Source organism: Sinocyclocheilus grahami, unplaced genomic scaffold (genome assembly GCF_001515645.1).
Source record: "Sinocyclocheilus grahami isolate Dianchi unplaced genomic scaffold, SAMN03320097.WGS_v1.1 scaffold1075.1, whole genome shotgun sequence".
NCBI classification, from domain to species: Eukaryota; Metazoa; Chordata; class Actinopteri; order Cypriniformes; family Cyprinidae; genus Sinocyclocheilus; species Sinocyclocheilus grahami.
The window spans coordinates 355,312-373,867 of record NW_015506254.1 but is presented as its reverse complement, the minus strand read 5'-3'; the positions used below and the strand labels follow the sequence as shown (position 1 = coordinate 373,867).

The 18,556-nt window shown below is 36.7% G+C and overlaps 2 protein-coding genes across 2 annotated transcripts in view; both read right to left on the bottom strand.

The window, feature by feature from the left end:
* Positions 1-2,139: 2,139 nt before the first annotated feature.
* LOC107566428 (hemicentin-2-like) lies at positions 2,140-10,116 on the bottom strand. Its single transcript, XM_016251886.1, has 10 exons — positions 9,958-10,116; positions 8,976-9,314; positions 8,040-8,363; positions 7,163-7,495; positions 6,323-6,655; positions 5,456-5,788; positions 5,206-5,391; positions 2,782-2,815; positions 2,676-2,719; positions 2,140-2,153 (listed from the first exon to the last, which is right to left on the bottom strand). Exons 1-10 carry the CDS (start codon positions 10,007-10,009, stop codon positions 2,140-2,142), a joined length of 1,992 nt encoding a protein of 663 aa, XP_016107372.1. The 5' UTR covers positions 10,010-10,116.
* A 4,141-nt stretch (positions 10,117-14,257) lies between these two features.
* LOC107566427 (uncharacterized) overlaps positions 14,258-18,556 on the bottom strand; it is a 28,193-nt gene continuing 23,894 nt past the window's right edge. Inside the window, exons 11-12 of the mRNA XM_016251885.1 lie at positions 17,110-17,220; positions 14,258-14,271 (exon numbers count right to left, since the gene is read on the bottom strand). Coding sequence (XP_016107371.1) covers positions 14,258-14,271; positions 17,110-17,220 — 125 coding nt within the window. The remainder of the gene's footprint in view (positions 14,272-17,109; positions 17,221-18,556) is intronic.

The following is an 18,556-nucleotide window of genomic DNA, read 5'->3' as shown; positions in this document are numbered from 1 at the left end:
AGTTTCAAAACAGTCAGTCCACAGTAAAATGCACACAGCCTGCATAAAGTTGCTGTGATTTTTCACGAACCGTTTTGACTTCCGTAAAAAGTTGACGTCAGAACTACACAGTCACCGCCTTCAGTCACCACCCCGAGCACCGCCCCCCGTCCCACTCTCCTTTTGCCAAACCCCCAGACAACATTGCGGAAACATGTCGCAAAGGTTCACTTTAACCATGAAACCAGATCGGCCGACCTGTAACGTTACACTCTCACTCAAAGCATGGACGATCTGACAGGATTGTTACTATGAGGTGATCACATCTAACATGTATAGTAAAGACAAACTCACCGTGTCTATCTAGTCATGATGAAGATGTATATACATTTCAATTTCAGCAGGCAACTATTTTTACAGCTACATTATTGTTCCAGCCACAATTAATCATAATGTATATACAATTACAAATGATTATATATAAATTCAGTTTGTTGTTTTATACACCTGCACACAGACATTATTTCATACACGACATAGTCGTGGGATGCAAGAAACATAGACATATGGCAAGAAATCTGTAGACGCGCCCATAACAACAAAAGACAATACTTTATTGAACCTTTTCTGATATGAAATGTGCGCTGCAAACATGAGCATTTGTGACGATCGTTTCTGTCCAGTCTGCTCGTTTTATCGCGTTTAACCACAGCTGTCGTCGGTTATTTGTCTGGCAGTTGCAGCAGATATGCGTTCCAATTTCTAATTTGAGGCTGTATTACGTCGATTCTGACACTCAACATCACAACAAGATGATATTTTAAGCTCCTTATGTAGCAGAATCTGCGCTGGTTTGAATGGGCCGCCTCCAGTTTCCTCTTTGTTTTGCTGCCTCCAGCTAGCGCTGTGACGTCGCTGACCCTAGTTACCAGTGGTTGGCCTGGCCGTGTGTCACTCAGAAAACAACAGGCCAGTCAGAAGAGAGGCTCATGAATATTAATTAGACAGGCCAAAATCGACCTGTTCTCAGCAGAGCTCCTGAGAGAGGAGCTGTAAAAATATATTGAGATGGTTTTTGGTACTTATACCGCAAATATATATTCTTAAGAACATCAAAACCTAAAATAAAACTCCAGGAAGGTGTAAAATATGGGACCTTTAAGTGTGTGGTGGTGTCTAAAGAATTTAAGAATTTTTATATGTGGACAGGCTTTGTATTCGTATTAGTTGAGCAGATGTGCATTAGTGACCTGGCGTGAGAGATTCTACACAGCTTCAAACTTTATAGTTCGAGTGGCCTATTGTAATCTGCAACAGTATTTAGGGATTGGGACTGTTGTGAATGATTTTGATATGTTGACAATGGGCACGTTCGTGACGGAGATGGAGACGGAGACGTGGTAGTTTTACTATGCGTGTCTTGCACAGTGTTCCATGGGTTATTTTTCAGTAGGATCAAAGAAAAAAAGATTGAAATGACCTAAATACTGAGTCCGACTCCATCCGTTAGTTAGCCTACTAGTGCCAGCTCACTTTTGCCCAGGCCCGCCCAAAAATAAAATTCTGCCTACTCAACTGGTTTAATGATATCAGTGTCATCTTGTTTCATCTTGTCATTGTCTCATCTTAGTCATGTAAAAAAGGTAGTTTGTGTTAACCAAATTGCTAATGTTTATAACTATAATGATTATATATTAAAGATTATAAATATTCTATGATTATTAATGACAGTAAATATTAATGATTAACAGCAATACTAAATGAAACAAAGATAATAATGAACTGTTCTTGTCTGAACCACTTTCAGTAGCAGCTTTAAAAAAACTCTATATACTGAAGAACATCAAGCACTCTTTGTTTTGTTGCAGTGAACGCGCTTCTTTGTTTCTTACTTTGTTGCTGATTTACTGTTTGTCTTTTCTGAAGTAATTTTTACACAAATTCTGAAGTATTTAGCCTACATTTTTAAATGTATTATTTCAATAGTTTAAAAATGAAACATAGCAATGTAGTTGGTACCTAATACTGAAATCTTTGTAATGTGACAATACTATTACACTGTGAGTGATGAGAGTATCCGCTGATTCCGGTGAGACTCGGCCTCATTGGTAGGAATCATAAATGGTAGGTAAAGCATCCATCTGATCAGGGGACACATTTTCAACACGATTCACCTGTAGGAAAATACAGATTCACAGAAGATTAAAGAAATTAACACGTCTAATGATTCAGTTTCAACACAAAGATACTTGGAATTGTGTTATGATGGTTTTCTTTTACAAAAATGAACACAATGTCTATATTATAATTCTATAATAACATAAAAACAATGATAAGCATTTCATAAGTTTTATTGGCAAGAAAGATTAAATATATGCACAGAGTCAATATTTACATTGTTGACCCTTCTACTTCATAATCTCTGCAATTCATTGGGCTAATCCAGGTCAATTTGATTTACCCCATTCCTATATTTTGCCCCCAAATCACTAAACCCACCCCTGACACACTCACAAACATTTTGCCAACCCACCTCCTGATGCATTTTGGAACAACAATAACAAACTCAATTTTAAACACACATTGCTTTGATTAATTAGGATAAAAATACAAATTTTACTCATCTTTAAAAAAAAAATTTCATACAATAAATCTCAAAGTTCCCTCTTGTTAAATCATCTGCATGTAATACTCACCTGTTCTCTTGCACACGGCTTGTGGCAGTAAATTAAACCAGCAGCTGTAACAACAAGCAGCAGAACAACAGCAGCAACACATATTCCTGCTCAGCTGAAGACAGACCTGAACCTGGAATGGATAAAGACAAACACTATCACTAGAGAGCAGGGCAACATTAAAACAGTTATAGACCATGAGGCTTTAACACAGGCACGTGCAGAAGGGGGGGGGGGGACTTTGGGGGCTCAACTGTATTTAAAAAGAATAATTAAATTGTACTTGTAAAATATCATTTATTTCTGTGATGCAAAGCTGAATTTTCAGCGTCATTACTCAAGTCTTCAGTATCACATGATCCTTAAGAAATCATTCTAATATGCTGATTTATTATCAATGTTGAAAAGAGTTGTGCTGCTTAATTAAAAAAAACAATTTTTTTTTATACCCTGTGATACTTTTTTGGGGTTCATTGATAAATGAAAAGTTAAAAAGAACAGCATTTATTCAAAATAGAGATGTTTTCTAACAATATCAGTCTTTACTGTCACTGTTTCTATCAATTTAACAAATCCTTGCTGAATAAAAACTAATTTCTTTCAAAATAAAAAAACAAAAATACTGACCTCAAGCTTATGAGCAGTAGTGTATATTGTTACAAAAGTTATATTTTAAATAAATGCTGTTATCTTTATCTTTATCTTTTTTATTTTGGAGGAACAAATTTAACAAAAGTTGATATTGATATTATAAGACAGTTTAAAGGGGTCATATGATGCTGCTAAAAAGAACATTATTTTGTGTATTTGGTGTAATGAAATGTGTTTATGCGGTATAAGGTTCAAAAAACACATTATTTTCCACATACTGTACACTATTGTTTCTCCTCTATGCCCCGCCTTTCTGAAACGCATAGATTTTTACAAAGCTCATCGCTAGGTTTGGCCAGCTATCCAGGCATGTGATTTCTAGTCGTGTGCTCTTTTGGAAGACCAAACAAAGTAGTTTCGCTTTCACAATGAAACACACGGCGGGCTTGAGTGAGCGGTGGCGGGTGGGCTTGAGAATGGCACGATCGGCGGATTCGACGAAGGAGCGGCCGGGGGGCTGTGACAACTGCTTGGACTCCGCTTCGTCCACGGTGAAAGCCGGTCTGGCGATCGACAGCGTGAAGTTGATGTATTTCCTCAGCGACCAGCACAGATCAGCTCCAGGCATGACGAAGCGGATATCGTCCTCATTTGGAAGACCAAACAAAGTAGTTTCGCTTTCACAACGAAGCACACAGCGCCTTCACGACATGGCGGCAGCGGCAACAACAATACTACAGCAAGAATAAAAGTTACGCCTTCGCGTATTTGCGCATTTGGGCAGCGTTATGCAAATCTTCCCACACAGTGATGTAGACATGTTGGGGGCGTGTTAGAACGAGCCGTTTTAGGTAGGCGTGGCTGACTCTTAACTTTTATAAAGAATATCTCTTTGGATTTGAGACTTTAGTCTTTGCAACTTTACAGATCTTCTTTATGCACCAAGAGCTGGTAACACTCCAAAGAGAAAGGAAAACTTGAAATCGCATCAAATGACCCCTTTAATAAATACCCTAAAAGACCTCAAGTGCACATGAAGTGTACCATTTGGGACAGGGCCACCTGAATGAATGCACATTTTGAACAAATCTGTTGATCAAATGATTCAATGACCCATGAAAAAGCCAGTCACTTGCTTCGTTCGTGAATGAATAAGTCATTTTGAATGAATCGGATGAACAAACAATTCATTAATTAAAGGGATAGTTCACCCAAAAATGAAAATTTGATGTTTATCTGCTTACCCCCAGGGCATCCAAGATGTAGGTGACTTTGTTTCTTCAGTAGAACGCAAACTGAGATTTTTAAGTCAAACTGTTGCAGTCTGTCAGTCCTATAATGTCAGTGGATGGGAATCACGGCTTTGAGAGTCATAAAACATACATAAACAAAACCAAATTAAACCCTGCGGCTTGTGACGATACATTGATGTGTAAAAACACAAAACCATCGGGGGACCATTGAAATGGACCATTGACACTCCCAATTGAGATTGTAGATTGAGTGTCAATGGTCCATTTGAGAGACAGAGGTGGCGGTAATGCACTTATAAGTCTGCGATCCGCCGTAAAGCAAGAAGAAGAAGAAGCATCAAATTTTCATTTTTGGGTGAACTATCCCTTTAAGATAGTTACTTGCCACCACCTTCTGGCAGATCTGGTTTTATATTTAAAAATATAATTTAACCTTTTCCATAATTTAATATTTCTATTTTCAAATTTTTTTTTTTAAATTAGGTTGGTTTCAAAATGTCATACTGTATTCTAAACCAATGCAATGCAATAAATTAATACTTGATACTCACCAGTGACAGTAGCACTGAAGCTCTTAATGACACTGATACTGACGTTGCTGCTGCAGCTGGTAATCTCCAGTTTATAAAGTCCAGAGTCTGTGGCTCTGGTGTTTGTGATGGTCAGAGATCCAGTCTGATGATCCAGCTTCAGTCTGTCTCTGAATCTCTCTTTATACTGAACATCTGTACAGATCTGACTCAGATTTCCATTGATTTCAGCGATGGGAGTGTCATTAAAATACCATTTCATCAAATCATTTGGGTTTTTTATTACAGCAGGATCAAAAGTGACAGATTCTCCCTCCTTCACTGACTTTCTCTTCATTTTATCTCGTTCAGGAACATCTGAAACACAAACCAACAGCTGCTGGAGGATGATTTAAATTGTCAAGACTTGTTTTTAATCATAATGACTCACCATCTACATCAACAATGAATATCTTTTGACTGATTCTGCTGCTGATGATCTGTAGTTGATAAAGTCCAGAGTCTGTGGTTGTGATGTTTGTGATGGTCAGAGATCCAGTCTGATGATCCAGCTTCAGTCTGTCTCTGAATCTCCCAGTACCTTCATTACACTGAACATCTGTACAGATAACACTGATATCTTTACTTATTTCAGCTAAGTAAATACCATTAAAATACCACCTCATTCTGCCTTGTTGGTTTGTTTCAACATCAGTGTGTAGAATAACTGAATCTCCCTCCATCACTGACACTTTATCTGTATCAACAACACTGAAAAAACCTGAAGAAGAAATGAACAGTTAATCATAAGCCGAACAAAAACAGGAAAGAGATGTGAAAATGTTGTGAAATGTAACACATGCAAACAAACAGCAGACGAACATCACTGATTTACACATTCACTCATCAGATAAACATACATTTGACTCACTGATGATCTTGAGAACTTAATGCACATACAATACATGAATATTACATAGATGAATTTCACCCATCAAAATAATTAAGGAAACTGTGTTATTTTCCACTACATTAAAATACAATGTCATGTTTTTCTACAAACTTTGTTTTTGTTTTTAGTCCTGCTGTTTGAATCCCTCACAGAAATAACATGTTTTCATCTAGATTTATTTATTTTTTTTCATTTGGCAGAAGCTTTTATCCAAAGCAACTCACCAAGGTCAATAATTGTGCTTTATTATTTTGCTTTATTAAAAAAAGCAGTCAAGGTGGACAGTTTTCACTTCTCGTAGTGCATCAGATACCTAGAAGATCAAACATTGATATTTTTGATATATAACTAAATGATACTCACTACCAACAATAAGACTGAATCTCTTTATGATGCTGCCGCCGCTGCTGCTGCTGATCTGTAGTTTATAAAGTCCAGAGTCTGTGGTTCTGAGGTTTGTGATGGTCAGAGATCCAGTCTGATGATCCAGCTTCAGTCTGTCTCTGAATCTCTCATCAGCATCTTCACACTGATCATTTGTACAGATCTTACGCTGATCTCCAGTGATTTCAGCAATGCGAATGTCATTAAAATACCACGTCAGCAAATCATTCTGGTATTTTATTACATCAGGATTTAAAGTGACAGATTCTCCCTCCTCCACTGACATTTCATCTGATTTAACAGCAGGAACACCTGAAACACAAACCAACAACAGCTGCTGGAGGATCTTTTTGCCTATAATAACAAACTACATAACATGAAAGAACTGTGGAAATGAAAATTATTGTGACAAAATGTCCACATTTATGAACATATTTTTCATACTTTTTTCATCAGGTTCTCTGCACTTTGGATTCTTGGTTAACTAAACCAGGTCTTCTTAACCTTCTTAACAAAACTCTTAAAGCTCAAAAGTTAGGTCAAATGTTGGGTTAGGCCCATCTCCACCGGTGGGATTCAGGTTTTGCCTAGCCCACTCAACTGGTGAGCTTGGCCTACCATGGGCCCACCCCATCCAATCACAGAATTGCTCTGGTGTCCAGTGTAAGTTTACTCCAAACACCCATTGGATTCAAGCAGAGTGAATTGGTGTGACAGGAATTCCCCCCTCTCTGACAAAGCATTCAGTAATTGCTTCAATCTGAGTTTTCCATTTCCCACTAAACACATTATTCACATGATTTAAACATAATGACTCACCATATACAGCAACAAAGAAGATCTTTTCACTGATTCTGCTGCTGATGATGATCTGTACTTTATAAAGACCAAAGTCTGTGGTTGTGATGTTTGTGATGGTCAGAGATCCAGTCTGATTGTCCAGCTTCAGTCTGTCTCTGAATCTCCCATCAGCATCTTCACACTGAACATCTGTACAGATAAAACTGAGATCTCCATTGATTTCAGCCACTCGAAGGCCATCATAATACCATTTAATATCTTTTTGTTGGTTTGTTTCAACATCAGTGTGTAGAGTGACTGAATCTCCCTCCTTCACAAAAACTGGCAAGATGGCTCTAAAACCAAAAAGACCTGAAGAATAAACAGAGAATTAGTCATAAGCCAAACAAAATTATAAAACAGGAATGTGCAGTGGAAATGTTTTTCTACAGATCATAAAGACTGAGTAGCACAATGTAATGTAACACATATGCAAACAAACAGCAGAAGAACATCATCATATATTTATACATATACATGTATTTGAGACAACCAAGTATTTTTTATAGACTCATAATGAATGTTATGCAGATGAATATTACCCATAATAATACTGTGCTATTTTCCACCACTTTAAGATACAATGTCAAGGTAGGAGGACATTACGTTTAGAGGTTTTGAAGTCATTTGACCTAAGGATTTACAAAGACCCCATTTTCAAAGTATTTGTACCGTACTTTATTTTTCAGTCACACCACTGAAACTGATCTGATCTGGGTTGCATTTTAAACTGTTACATTTTCCATTTGGTTTTATCGAGGAGAGATTGTAACAAATAAATGTTTTTTTTTTTTAACCATACATGAGTAAACAAAAAGCAATTAGAGATAAATGTATATCATCACATGATACTCACCAGTGACGGTAACATTGAAGCTCCTTATGATTCTGATACTTCTGCTCCAGGTGATCTGTAGTTTATAAAGTCCAGAGTCTGTGGTTCTGATGTTTTTGATTGTCAGAGATCCAGTCTGATGATCCAGGGCCAGTCTGCCTGTAAATTTCCCATGAGCATCTGTACAGATATCAGTGTGATCTCCAGTGATTTCAGCTATTTGAGAGCCAGTAAAATACCATCTAAATGTCATTCTGTTTTGCTGGGTTGTTGTAACATCAGTGTGCAGAATGACAGAATCTCCCTCCATCACGGACACTCTTCTTGTATCAACACCGAAAAAACCTGAAGAAGAAATTAACAGTTAATTATAAGCTGAACAAAAATAAACCATGGTCTGTCTGAATACTCAGTTCTGATTGGCTGGAATGTGTGCGTTCAAACCACTGAACGCAGAGAAAGCTCCAGTCAGTTTCATCTCCGTTATAAATGGGAACAACAGATTTTGTGTGAAAATAAACTATACAAGTAGTAACAAACTACATAACATGAAAGAACTGTGGAAATGAAAATGATTGTGACAAAATGTCCACATTTATGAACATATTTTTCATACTTTTTTCATCAGGTTCTCTGCACTTTGGATTCTTGGTTAACTAAACCAGGTCTTCTTAACCTTCTTAAGGTTCCAAGTAATCGTAGAAATATGAGGTGGCAAGGGGGGGGGGGCTTTTACCCCCCACACACGGGGTAAAAGGCTCACCAGCATGGGGCAAAAGGCACACAGTAGTGATACAAATACATTAGCTAAAATATTGTTTTGAATGTTTTTTGAACAAGTTAATACTTGTTCAGAACAATCACTTTAGCAAAGTTTGTACTATATTCTGCTTATTTTGATCAATAAAAGAATTTGATTTAAATGTACAAGATTTGGTTTCAAACACAATGACTCACCATATAAAGCAACAATGAATGTCTTTCTACTGATTCTGCCGCTTTTGCTGGTGATCTCCAGTTCATAACGTCCAGAGTCTGTGGTGTTGATGTTCCTGATGGTCAGAGATCCAGTCTGATTGTCCAGCTTAAGTCTGTCTCTGAATCTCTCATCAGAATCTTCACACTGAACATCTGTGCAGGCCTGTCTGCAATCTCTACTGATTTGAGCTATGCAAATGTCATTAAAATACCATTTCATTCTAACCTGTTGGTTTGTTTTAATATGAGGGTTTAGAATGACTGAATCTCCCTCCATCACACACACTGACACTTCATCTGTACAGACACCAGAGACGCCTGTAGAAGAAATAAACAGGTAATCATAAGCCAAACAAATTTAGAGTGGCTGCCCCCAGCCACTGGCAGGTCACGTGACCTGTCAGTGGCGGCTCCTGCCAGCCAGTTGAAGATTGAACCCCTACTGCAAATTTATATAACAGATGTGCTGTGAAAATGTTTTCCTACAGATCATAAAGATTGTGGGTCTTATTTTTACTCCTGCTGTTTGAATCTCTTAAGTTTTTATTTGCATTCTATTCGGCAGAAGATTTTCTCCAAAGCGACTCACATTCAAGTAGTCTACATTTGATCAGTTTAGGCGATTTCTATTTATTCATTGTATTGATGCTACGTCACTTTTATGTGTTTTTACACCAAGTCACTACACCTGAGCAAAAACAGAGACCCCTTTAGCTGTCTCCAGTTATCCCTACTTGAACAGTTTGGCCATAATGTTTTTAATCCACGCCTCTGAAACTGATATGGGCTGTGCATCGTTCATTTTTATAGGCGTTGTTGACCAGAAAAGAGATAGTAAAGAATGTATTATAATGGTCGAGCAAAATACAAACAACAATGTATGTCGAATGTAAATCGAGTGGAGGATAAAAGCGTCTGCTAAATTACTAAATGTAAATGTAAATGTATAAACATGACTTACCGTACGCGATTAAATACATGAGCGATGAGAGCAAATTTGAGACGTGCTTCATTTTCCCCAAAAAATTCCTAAAACGAATGCAGATTCAGTTACGTAAACATACTCGTGCTCCTCTACATTACAGGAGAGCCCATTGTTTTATTAAAGTGAACGTAATGATTTGGGAGGCTCCCTTACACACTGCAGAGCGATGTAGTGACGTTTCTTTACGGTCTTTAATTATTAATGATTATAAAAAGAAAGAAAAAGAAAATAATGCATTGATAAACCATAAAGCAATCTACTACGGCAACCATAGTTTGGTCAATAGTTACTATATTTATTGTTCCTGATATACAATCATATTTTAATATGGGATTGTGAGAAAGCCCTATAGCCACACCCCCTAGTGACACGTAGCGCAGTTAGGGGCGGACATTTTGTCTCGACAGCAGTAGGTTACAAATCAGGCTGGCTGGACTGTTTATTCAACTTTGTATATGTTTTACCAGTGTGTAAAGGATTACGGGTGAGTTTCCATATATAATTTGTATTTGTAATCTATATTATTGATCTGAATGTCGATATTTGCCCGTAAATTGAACGCATCTTAAACTCCGTCACAAACGAAAGTGAAACCAAACGCTTTCGTATCGGACTTCGAGCTTTATAATAAGTCTATTTCTATTAGAATGCAAATGATTATGTTCACTTCCTAGTTACATATCACCCGGTTTGTTCAATATTGTTTGGAAATGTCAAATTTGATGACGTTGCACTTTCCTTGCTTGTAATATTGAGCATACGCAACAATCGCGCAATCTTCTTGTAATTGTTTACTTTATTTACTAATATAATCGGCAACTAATGGATGTTAATTAATATACTACTTAATAGCTGAATGTTTGTGTCATTTACTGATATATTTACCACTGTTTTCTTTGTATCTCTTCTGTCTATTATAGACCACATGTGTGAAGTAACATATACAAATCTCCTTTGATTAAACAAGTTAAATTGGGATTCCCCCTCCTGTTTCTCTTACCGAAAACACACACCACCATCTTGGCTGCACTACACCTGAACCCACCGAGCGTCCCATACGCTCGTATAGGGATCTTCATCCAGAGTATACTACAAGCAGTATGCATACTGTACTACTGGCGCGCCATCTAGAGTCCCAACTAAGAATTCACCTTTCCAAGAACAGCCTTCACCTTCATCCAATATAAATATACGAAATAAAAAAGTTTTTAGAAAATTACAGTTAGATTCTGCGTTTACTGCTAAGGGTGGAGTTGAACAGCTAGTTAGCTTTAGTAAAAGTCAAAGGCTGGATCATAAAATGTTTAAGTTGAAAGTTCAGTGCATCAGAGAGTGTTAAAATCACATTTCAGAATATACAGAGACACTGATCAGATTATTCAGTGTAGCTTACTTTAGTATTTCTGATAAAACAACAAAACAACTCAAAGAGTCGAAGTGTTATGAGTAAATCAGATCTATTTTTAATGACACTTGTCACATAAACATACAAAGATCTTATCTTCCAAATTACAAAGATCCACACAAAGTTCCTTTTCTTTTTAAGAAAATGGCGTTTATACATGCATAAATGTAAGACACTTATTCCTTGGCTGATGCAAATTACAGGAAACAAGCAGATATATAAAATATCTAAAAGAGGGTCAGAAGGCACCCAACTTGTCTTCTACTAAAGGTTGTGCTTCAAGTTTTTGTGAGGTGGGCTTATTACAGTACTTCAGCTCTGACACTGAAATTACTTTTCTGAGAAAACAGGCACCATGATGACACTCCTAAATCTTGCAGTTGAAAAAACTACAAAGAATAGCAATTCACTTTTGCACATCAACAATAACCACATAAATAGCAAACAACTGAATATCATAATACATATGAATAATAAATGCATATTGTTGTTTTACCAGTAAACCAGTGGCTCATACATCAGTCAGTAACAACAGATGTGGAAGATAATACAGTATATAACAATACATTACAAAAATATATATTTGCCGTTTTGCATACATTTGGAAGTTTCAATCCACAGGAGTTTTAAGTGCAGTTATTACAGGATCAGTTCCTGAGATCCAGCATCTTGTTCAAGGACAAAACAGTGATATTTCATGGATCAACCCTTGCAAAATTTGAACCTTAAACCACAAAACTACGACACCCCTCCAAAAAAAAAAAAAAAAAAAACATAATAAAATAAGTTAAAAAAAATAAAAAAAAACAAAATAAAGTGCTTCAATGAAGGATTCCTGCTGAAAACACCAGCTTAGAGTAATGTGAATGTTCGGAATAACAGCATACTGGTGTTTTCATCAGGGTTAGTGTTGTCAAGATGGTACTAAAACTAGATACTAAAACAGTATTAGTACAGATTCAATTCAGCACTTGTTTGATTGACAGTACCTGTTCTACAAAGAGTGCTTGTCTTTCACTCGAGCAGAATATCACAATGTAGATCATCAAACTCCAACATACATATTTGTCTGTGCTTTCCGATCATCAGTGCTTTTTTCGCAGCAGAGGGAGAGCAGCCTATAATACAGTCTAGAATATTTTGTCTCCCCTTTTTGGTGCAAAAAAAAATACATTTTGGTAAACTTTTTTTTAAACTTAAATTTTAGTTGTCTTTTTGTCAGCAATATTGCATGTTGGTATAGTCACAATTATTTTAAGCACGTCAATGTCATCTCTCATCTTATCTTTAATGACCTCTTACTGTCCCGTCTTAATCATAAAAAAAAGGTTGTCTTTGTTTACAAACGCTACTGATGATTATAGATAATACTGTAAACAAAAAAAAGACAATTATGACCTGTTCTTGTCTGGATCACTTTCAGTAGCAGCTTTAAAAAAAACTATATACTGAAGAACATCAAGCACTCTTTGTTCTGTTGCAGTGAACGCGCTTCTTTGTTTCTTACGTTGTTGCAGATTTACTGTATTACTGTTTACACAACTTCAAAAGTATTTAGGCTACTTTTTAAATTTATCATTTAAATTAATTTAAAGCTGCAGTCCGTAAGTTTTGCCTCTTTGTCGCCGTCTCTGTTTGAAAACCTGCAATTGCAGCTGTGTGCGGAATTATCTTCCTTGCGTGGGTAGTACTCTGGCACAGCTCCAGTGTGGATGAATCTAATGTTTTGAGGAGTATGTGTGTGTGGCAGTCAGTCACCGCACCGGTGTGGATATTTACGGTACTTTGCACTCACAGATTCTAGCCTACGTCTTGGAATATATGACTCAAATAAGCATTTTCGCCAGATATTGTCATCTGAAGTAGTAAGTAACAAGTCTGCCACATTTGTTCGGACCAACTGAGGAAAAAAATCATTATCATAAATCGTGCAACCAATGGTGATTAAATCTAAATGAGCTCATATCACATCAAACTGTGCAAATTATTATTGTTATACTTTATTCTCAAATTGTTAACAACATCAGCATTGTTGACTATGAGTACAGTGTGTGTAAGCGAGTAGATTTCAATTTCTGTACAGTCTAATCTCTAATTGTCATACCACTCGAATTTCATATTAAGAAATTATTTTAACCCAAAAAGCAAATGATGCTCCCTTCGAACTGGTTTTCTTTAAAATACAAATCTTGTGTAATCCCAGGCTATCTGTAATCAGAAGCACATTTAAAACTGGAATATAATTTCATTTCATTCACATGTGTTTCATAAACACAGAATACTTTCTGGATTACAATCCACCATCAAAATGATACATTTAATTATTCCGGCTGCTGTGAGAAAAGGCTATAAACGATCCTCCACCTGCAGGATCCTCACATGCGATAGCCTAGTAGCCGGGACAACTTCTTTATGTTTACAGACGTGACGTAATGACGCAGTGCCATGCTCGAATTTCCTGCGAAAACCTACCCGTACCACTCAAATTAGAAAACATTATTATAAGCTAACTGTTGTGAATCGGGCTAAAGTAAGTTTTGAACACTGGCTGGTTATGTACTTGCTCAAATATTGATTTCAGATCATTTTTAACCAAAAAAAGTTACGGTCTGCAGCTTTAAATTTTAATTAGTTGAAATTGGCGATGAGGTTAAATTTCACAGGTACCCAACACTGAAATCTTGGCATCGTTACACTATTTCTCTGTGAGTAATGAAAGTTTCTTCTCTCGTTTCCATCTTCCCTTCACTGTCCCTTTCAATGAAAGTATCAAAATGATAAATGACGTTACATTGGTGTCTCACTGCATTAGGAGTCGTCTCATTTGCAGGAGTCATAAATAAAGCATCAGTCTGAATAGGGAATGAGCTTTCAACATGATTCACCTGTAAGAAAACACAGATTCACAGAAGATTAAAGAAATGAACAGGACTGATGTTGGGAGTTACACAAACACAAAAACACTAGTAACTTTGAACTGTGTTTTTTCATGACATCAGAGGAATGTATAGTGGTCTTCTTCTGCAAAAATAAAAAAAATGACTTAAATATGTGAAGTTTCTCTTAATGAATTATCTTCTGTCCTGCAGTAATATATATTTATATGCCACAATGTCTGTAGCATTATGATTAAAACAACCGCAAAATATTCAGAAAGAATTTAGAATCACTAATTGTCACAAATGTATTATTTCCTGATACTTTTAATATTGCAGTTGAAAATCCAGAGCTAATATATTGTATTAACCTACTGTATTAATAAGAGAGTATTGATACTCTTACTTGCGCTCTAAATAAAGTTAAACTTTTTGTTTTCAGACTATTTGTCATTTAGTTTATTTTGGGGGTTGTGTTTTTTCACCTGTGAAGTTCTGCTTCCATAATAAAAATAAGAAACATCCATGTTACACCCTGATAAACCATGATAATATAAAGATTATATATAAATTATTATAATTATAGAATGATATAAAACTGTTCTTTAACCCTCTGGGGTCCGAGGGTGTTTTGGGGCCTGGAAAAGTTTTGACATGCCCTGACATTTGTGCTTTTTTCAGTTGCTTACAAACATTTGATTGTCTAAAGTTTAATAACACTGTAATCAGCACAAACTGGGCTACAATAATATGTGAGCAGCATGTATGTACGTGATTGTGTTTTTGAGAAAACAACGTTTATGCGTGCTTCGTGAAAAACTACAATTTTAAAGTCACTGAAATAAGGCCATAAAACACATACAGAACATTTAATCAAGACTTTTGAGAACTGATCTTGAAGTCTAGAGTTTTTGCTTCAAAATTATGTGAAAATCATCTTACTCACTCATTCACAGAAAACAATATATTGATTTAAATTTAAGACACTTTTTGTGTAGAAAAAGTGTATGCGAGTAGGCGAGAATGATCATGAATAATGATGTGATTCACACCTGAGAAGACAACGGCCTGCATAATGAGCTCTCAGGTGTGTGACTGAGAGGGAATTGCTACAAGAAAGAATGTGAGGAAAAAATTAATTTATATATTTTTTGTTTGTAGTTTATTTAGAATACATATAACTATCACATAAAATAACTCATGGGAGTGTGTGCATCACATGGTCTTAGCTGTGGTCCAGGTTCTTGTGCAGGCAGGAATCCCCATTTCCATGACCAAGTGGGCTGCTTTGCTTTGGCTCTCTTTGCAACAGGTTCTTTTACACTGTTATTCTCACATCTGAAATAAAAAAGCAAGCATGCTGTTTACACAAACTACATTATTATTATGTTCACTAATACTAGTACTAATTTATCGAAACAAAGAACACAATTACCACATAACAAACAGTTTACCATACAGCAAATAAATCAAATGAAAGTAGCATCTGTAAAATATGAATGCACACTTACTCGAAGATTCTGAATGGAGTTGAAAACTGAACGAGCGTCCCCAGAAAGGACGCGCATATATGTCTGTCGATGCATCACTTATTTACAGCTTACTTGATACGTTTACACATCGTCATGTCTTACTTCGTTTAAAAGTAGACATGTTAAGCTTTCTATAGATATGTCGCTCATGTGTGTGTGTCAAATATTCGCTGAGTTTCAGTTCATTTTAGTGACGCGTTTCAAACAGATATGCGCGGAGAATGAGACGGCTAAAAGCACACCCTGTTTATTTTCTTTATTTTGCAAAAACACAATGTTTTGTTGATATTGTGAGTGTACACAAATAAAAGTAGACCCTTTACAGATTCGAATGGTGTATTACTCTTATGTGTACAAACAAAAATGAACGAGCATTTTAAGTTCTTTTTGCTCTTATCAGAAAAACATGCACTGGTGGCGCCGGCGCTACCGTCGACCCCAAACATCGAGAACACGAGCACCAGGGAAACAGTGAGTTTGCACTTTATAGAAGAAAAATATGTTGCTGGTGCTGTTGTTGGTGTTCTGCTGCTCGTGGCTGCTGTTGCTGTTATGATTTGTAAAAGAAAGAAAGGTGAGTATTACATACACCTGATTTAACAAAATGGAAATGTAGAATTTACTGTGTGAAAATAATCTTTAAAATAATGTGCGTTTAATTGAGTTTGTTATTATTGTTTAAACAGACATCAGGACACAGCACATTGCTCAGGTGAGGAACGATGAGCACTGAATCTGCAATTTTGCAACATAATTTATGTGTTTTATGCTGTTTTACTTACTGCTAATCTCGCTTACACTAATACTCTATTCACACACATTACCATGGTTTACTCACTGTTACTTGCTTTAATGGCGGATGTGTGTCTACCTTTGAGTGCAGGTGCATGCTCACAAGTCCGAGGTAAGTATACAGCGCGCTGCTGGGCGACCTCTCGTCTTCCGCTGCGGCTGCACCCAGGGTCCGTGGTGTCCCGGCGCCGGAGTGAAGGACATCTGGGAAGATCGCGTCCTGGGTGCACCGGGCCTGTGCAGAGAAACACACGGAGTAGAGGTGCTGGGAGAGATAGCAGCGCGCTGTATACTTACCTCGGACTAAGTAAAACAGCAGTAAGTAAAACAGCATAAAACACATAAATTATGTTGCAAAATTGCAGATTCAGTGCTCATCGTTCCTCACCTGAGCAATGTGCTGTGTCCTGATGTCTGTTTAAATAATAACAAACTCAATTAAACGCACATTATTTTAAAGATTATTTTCACACAGTAAATTCTACACTTCCATTTTGTTAAATCAGGTGTATGTAATACTCACCTTTCTTTCTTTTACAAATCACAACAGCAACAGCAGCCACGAGCAGCAGAACACCAACAACAGCACCAGCAACATATTTTTCTTCTATAACACTTGAAGACAAACCTGAACCTGTAACAGCAAGAAGAGTCTTTATTACTAGTCATTTTCCATGTTAATAACATTAGACTTGTTAACCGCATGTTTGTTGTGTCAGTTATATGTAACTTGATGTGCAAGTCAAGGTGATACAGATTATCTAGTCAAAGCTCAGTTTATCATATAGGCCACACTGAAAACATTTACTCTGCTCAAGGGAAAAGGCACTGAATGACTAAATCATACTCACTAGTGACCGTAACACTGAAGCTCTTTATAATACTGAATCTGCTGCTGATGATCTGTATTTTATAAAGTCCAGAGTCTGTGGTTCTGGTGTTCATGATGGTCAGAGCTCCAGTCTGATTGTCCAGCTTCAGTCTGTCTCTGAATCTCTCGTTACCAACTTTATTGGGATCTCCATTAATTTCAGCTATACGAACGTCATTAAAATACCACGACATTAAATATTTTTTTATTTCACCAGGATCTAAAGTGACAGATTCTCCCTCGTTCACTGCCTTTCTATTCATTTGATATAGTTCAGCAGCAGGAACACCTGAAACACAAACCAACAGCTGCTGAGTGATTATACAGCAAACTACACATACACACACAAAAACTGTGCATATGAAAGCCATTGCAAGTGGTCTTTAACAACTTTCAGTTTGCAAAGCAACATTTGTCCTTATTTTGCATACATTTTTCACATCAAATCCTATGTGTTTGTTTGCATTCCTACTGAACTAAAACAATGATTATATAATAATAGATATATTTAAACAGACGATAATAAAAGGTTGTAGCATTTGCTTATGAATAACCATTTGTTTTATATTCTAATGCAAGGGTCATCAAACTCGGTCCTGGAGGGGTTAGCTCCAACCTTAATCAAACATACCTGAACCAGCTAATCAAGGTCTTACTAGGTATACTAGAAACTTCCAGACAGGTGTGTTGAGGCAAGTTGGAGCTAAACTCTGCAAGACACCGGCCCTCCAAGACCGAGTTGGGTGACCCCTGTTCTAGGAATTGAGGAAACAAACTTATGTTGAAGTGTTTGGGATGTGGCTTTTAATGATGATACCTTTTTTGTAATCAGGCTCTCAAAAAGTATATAACAATTTGGATATAGATTTATCGGCCAACATATCGGTTATCGGCTTTCAAAAATAAAGAATAATCGGTTATCGGTATCGGCCAAAATTTTCATATCGGTGCATCCCTAAAAAGGAGCAACTTGAATTATATGCTGAAATTGCAGCATCTAATGCAAAAATGGCTGTTTTTAGTACTTTTGACAGCCATAGCAAATGTTCACATACTGGTAGTTCTCATTCTAAACGAAAAGTAACAAAGGGTCAAACAT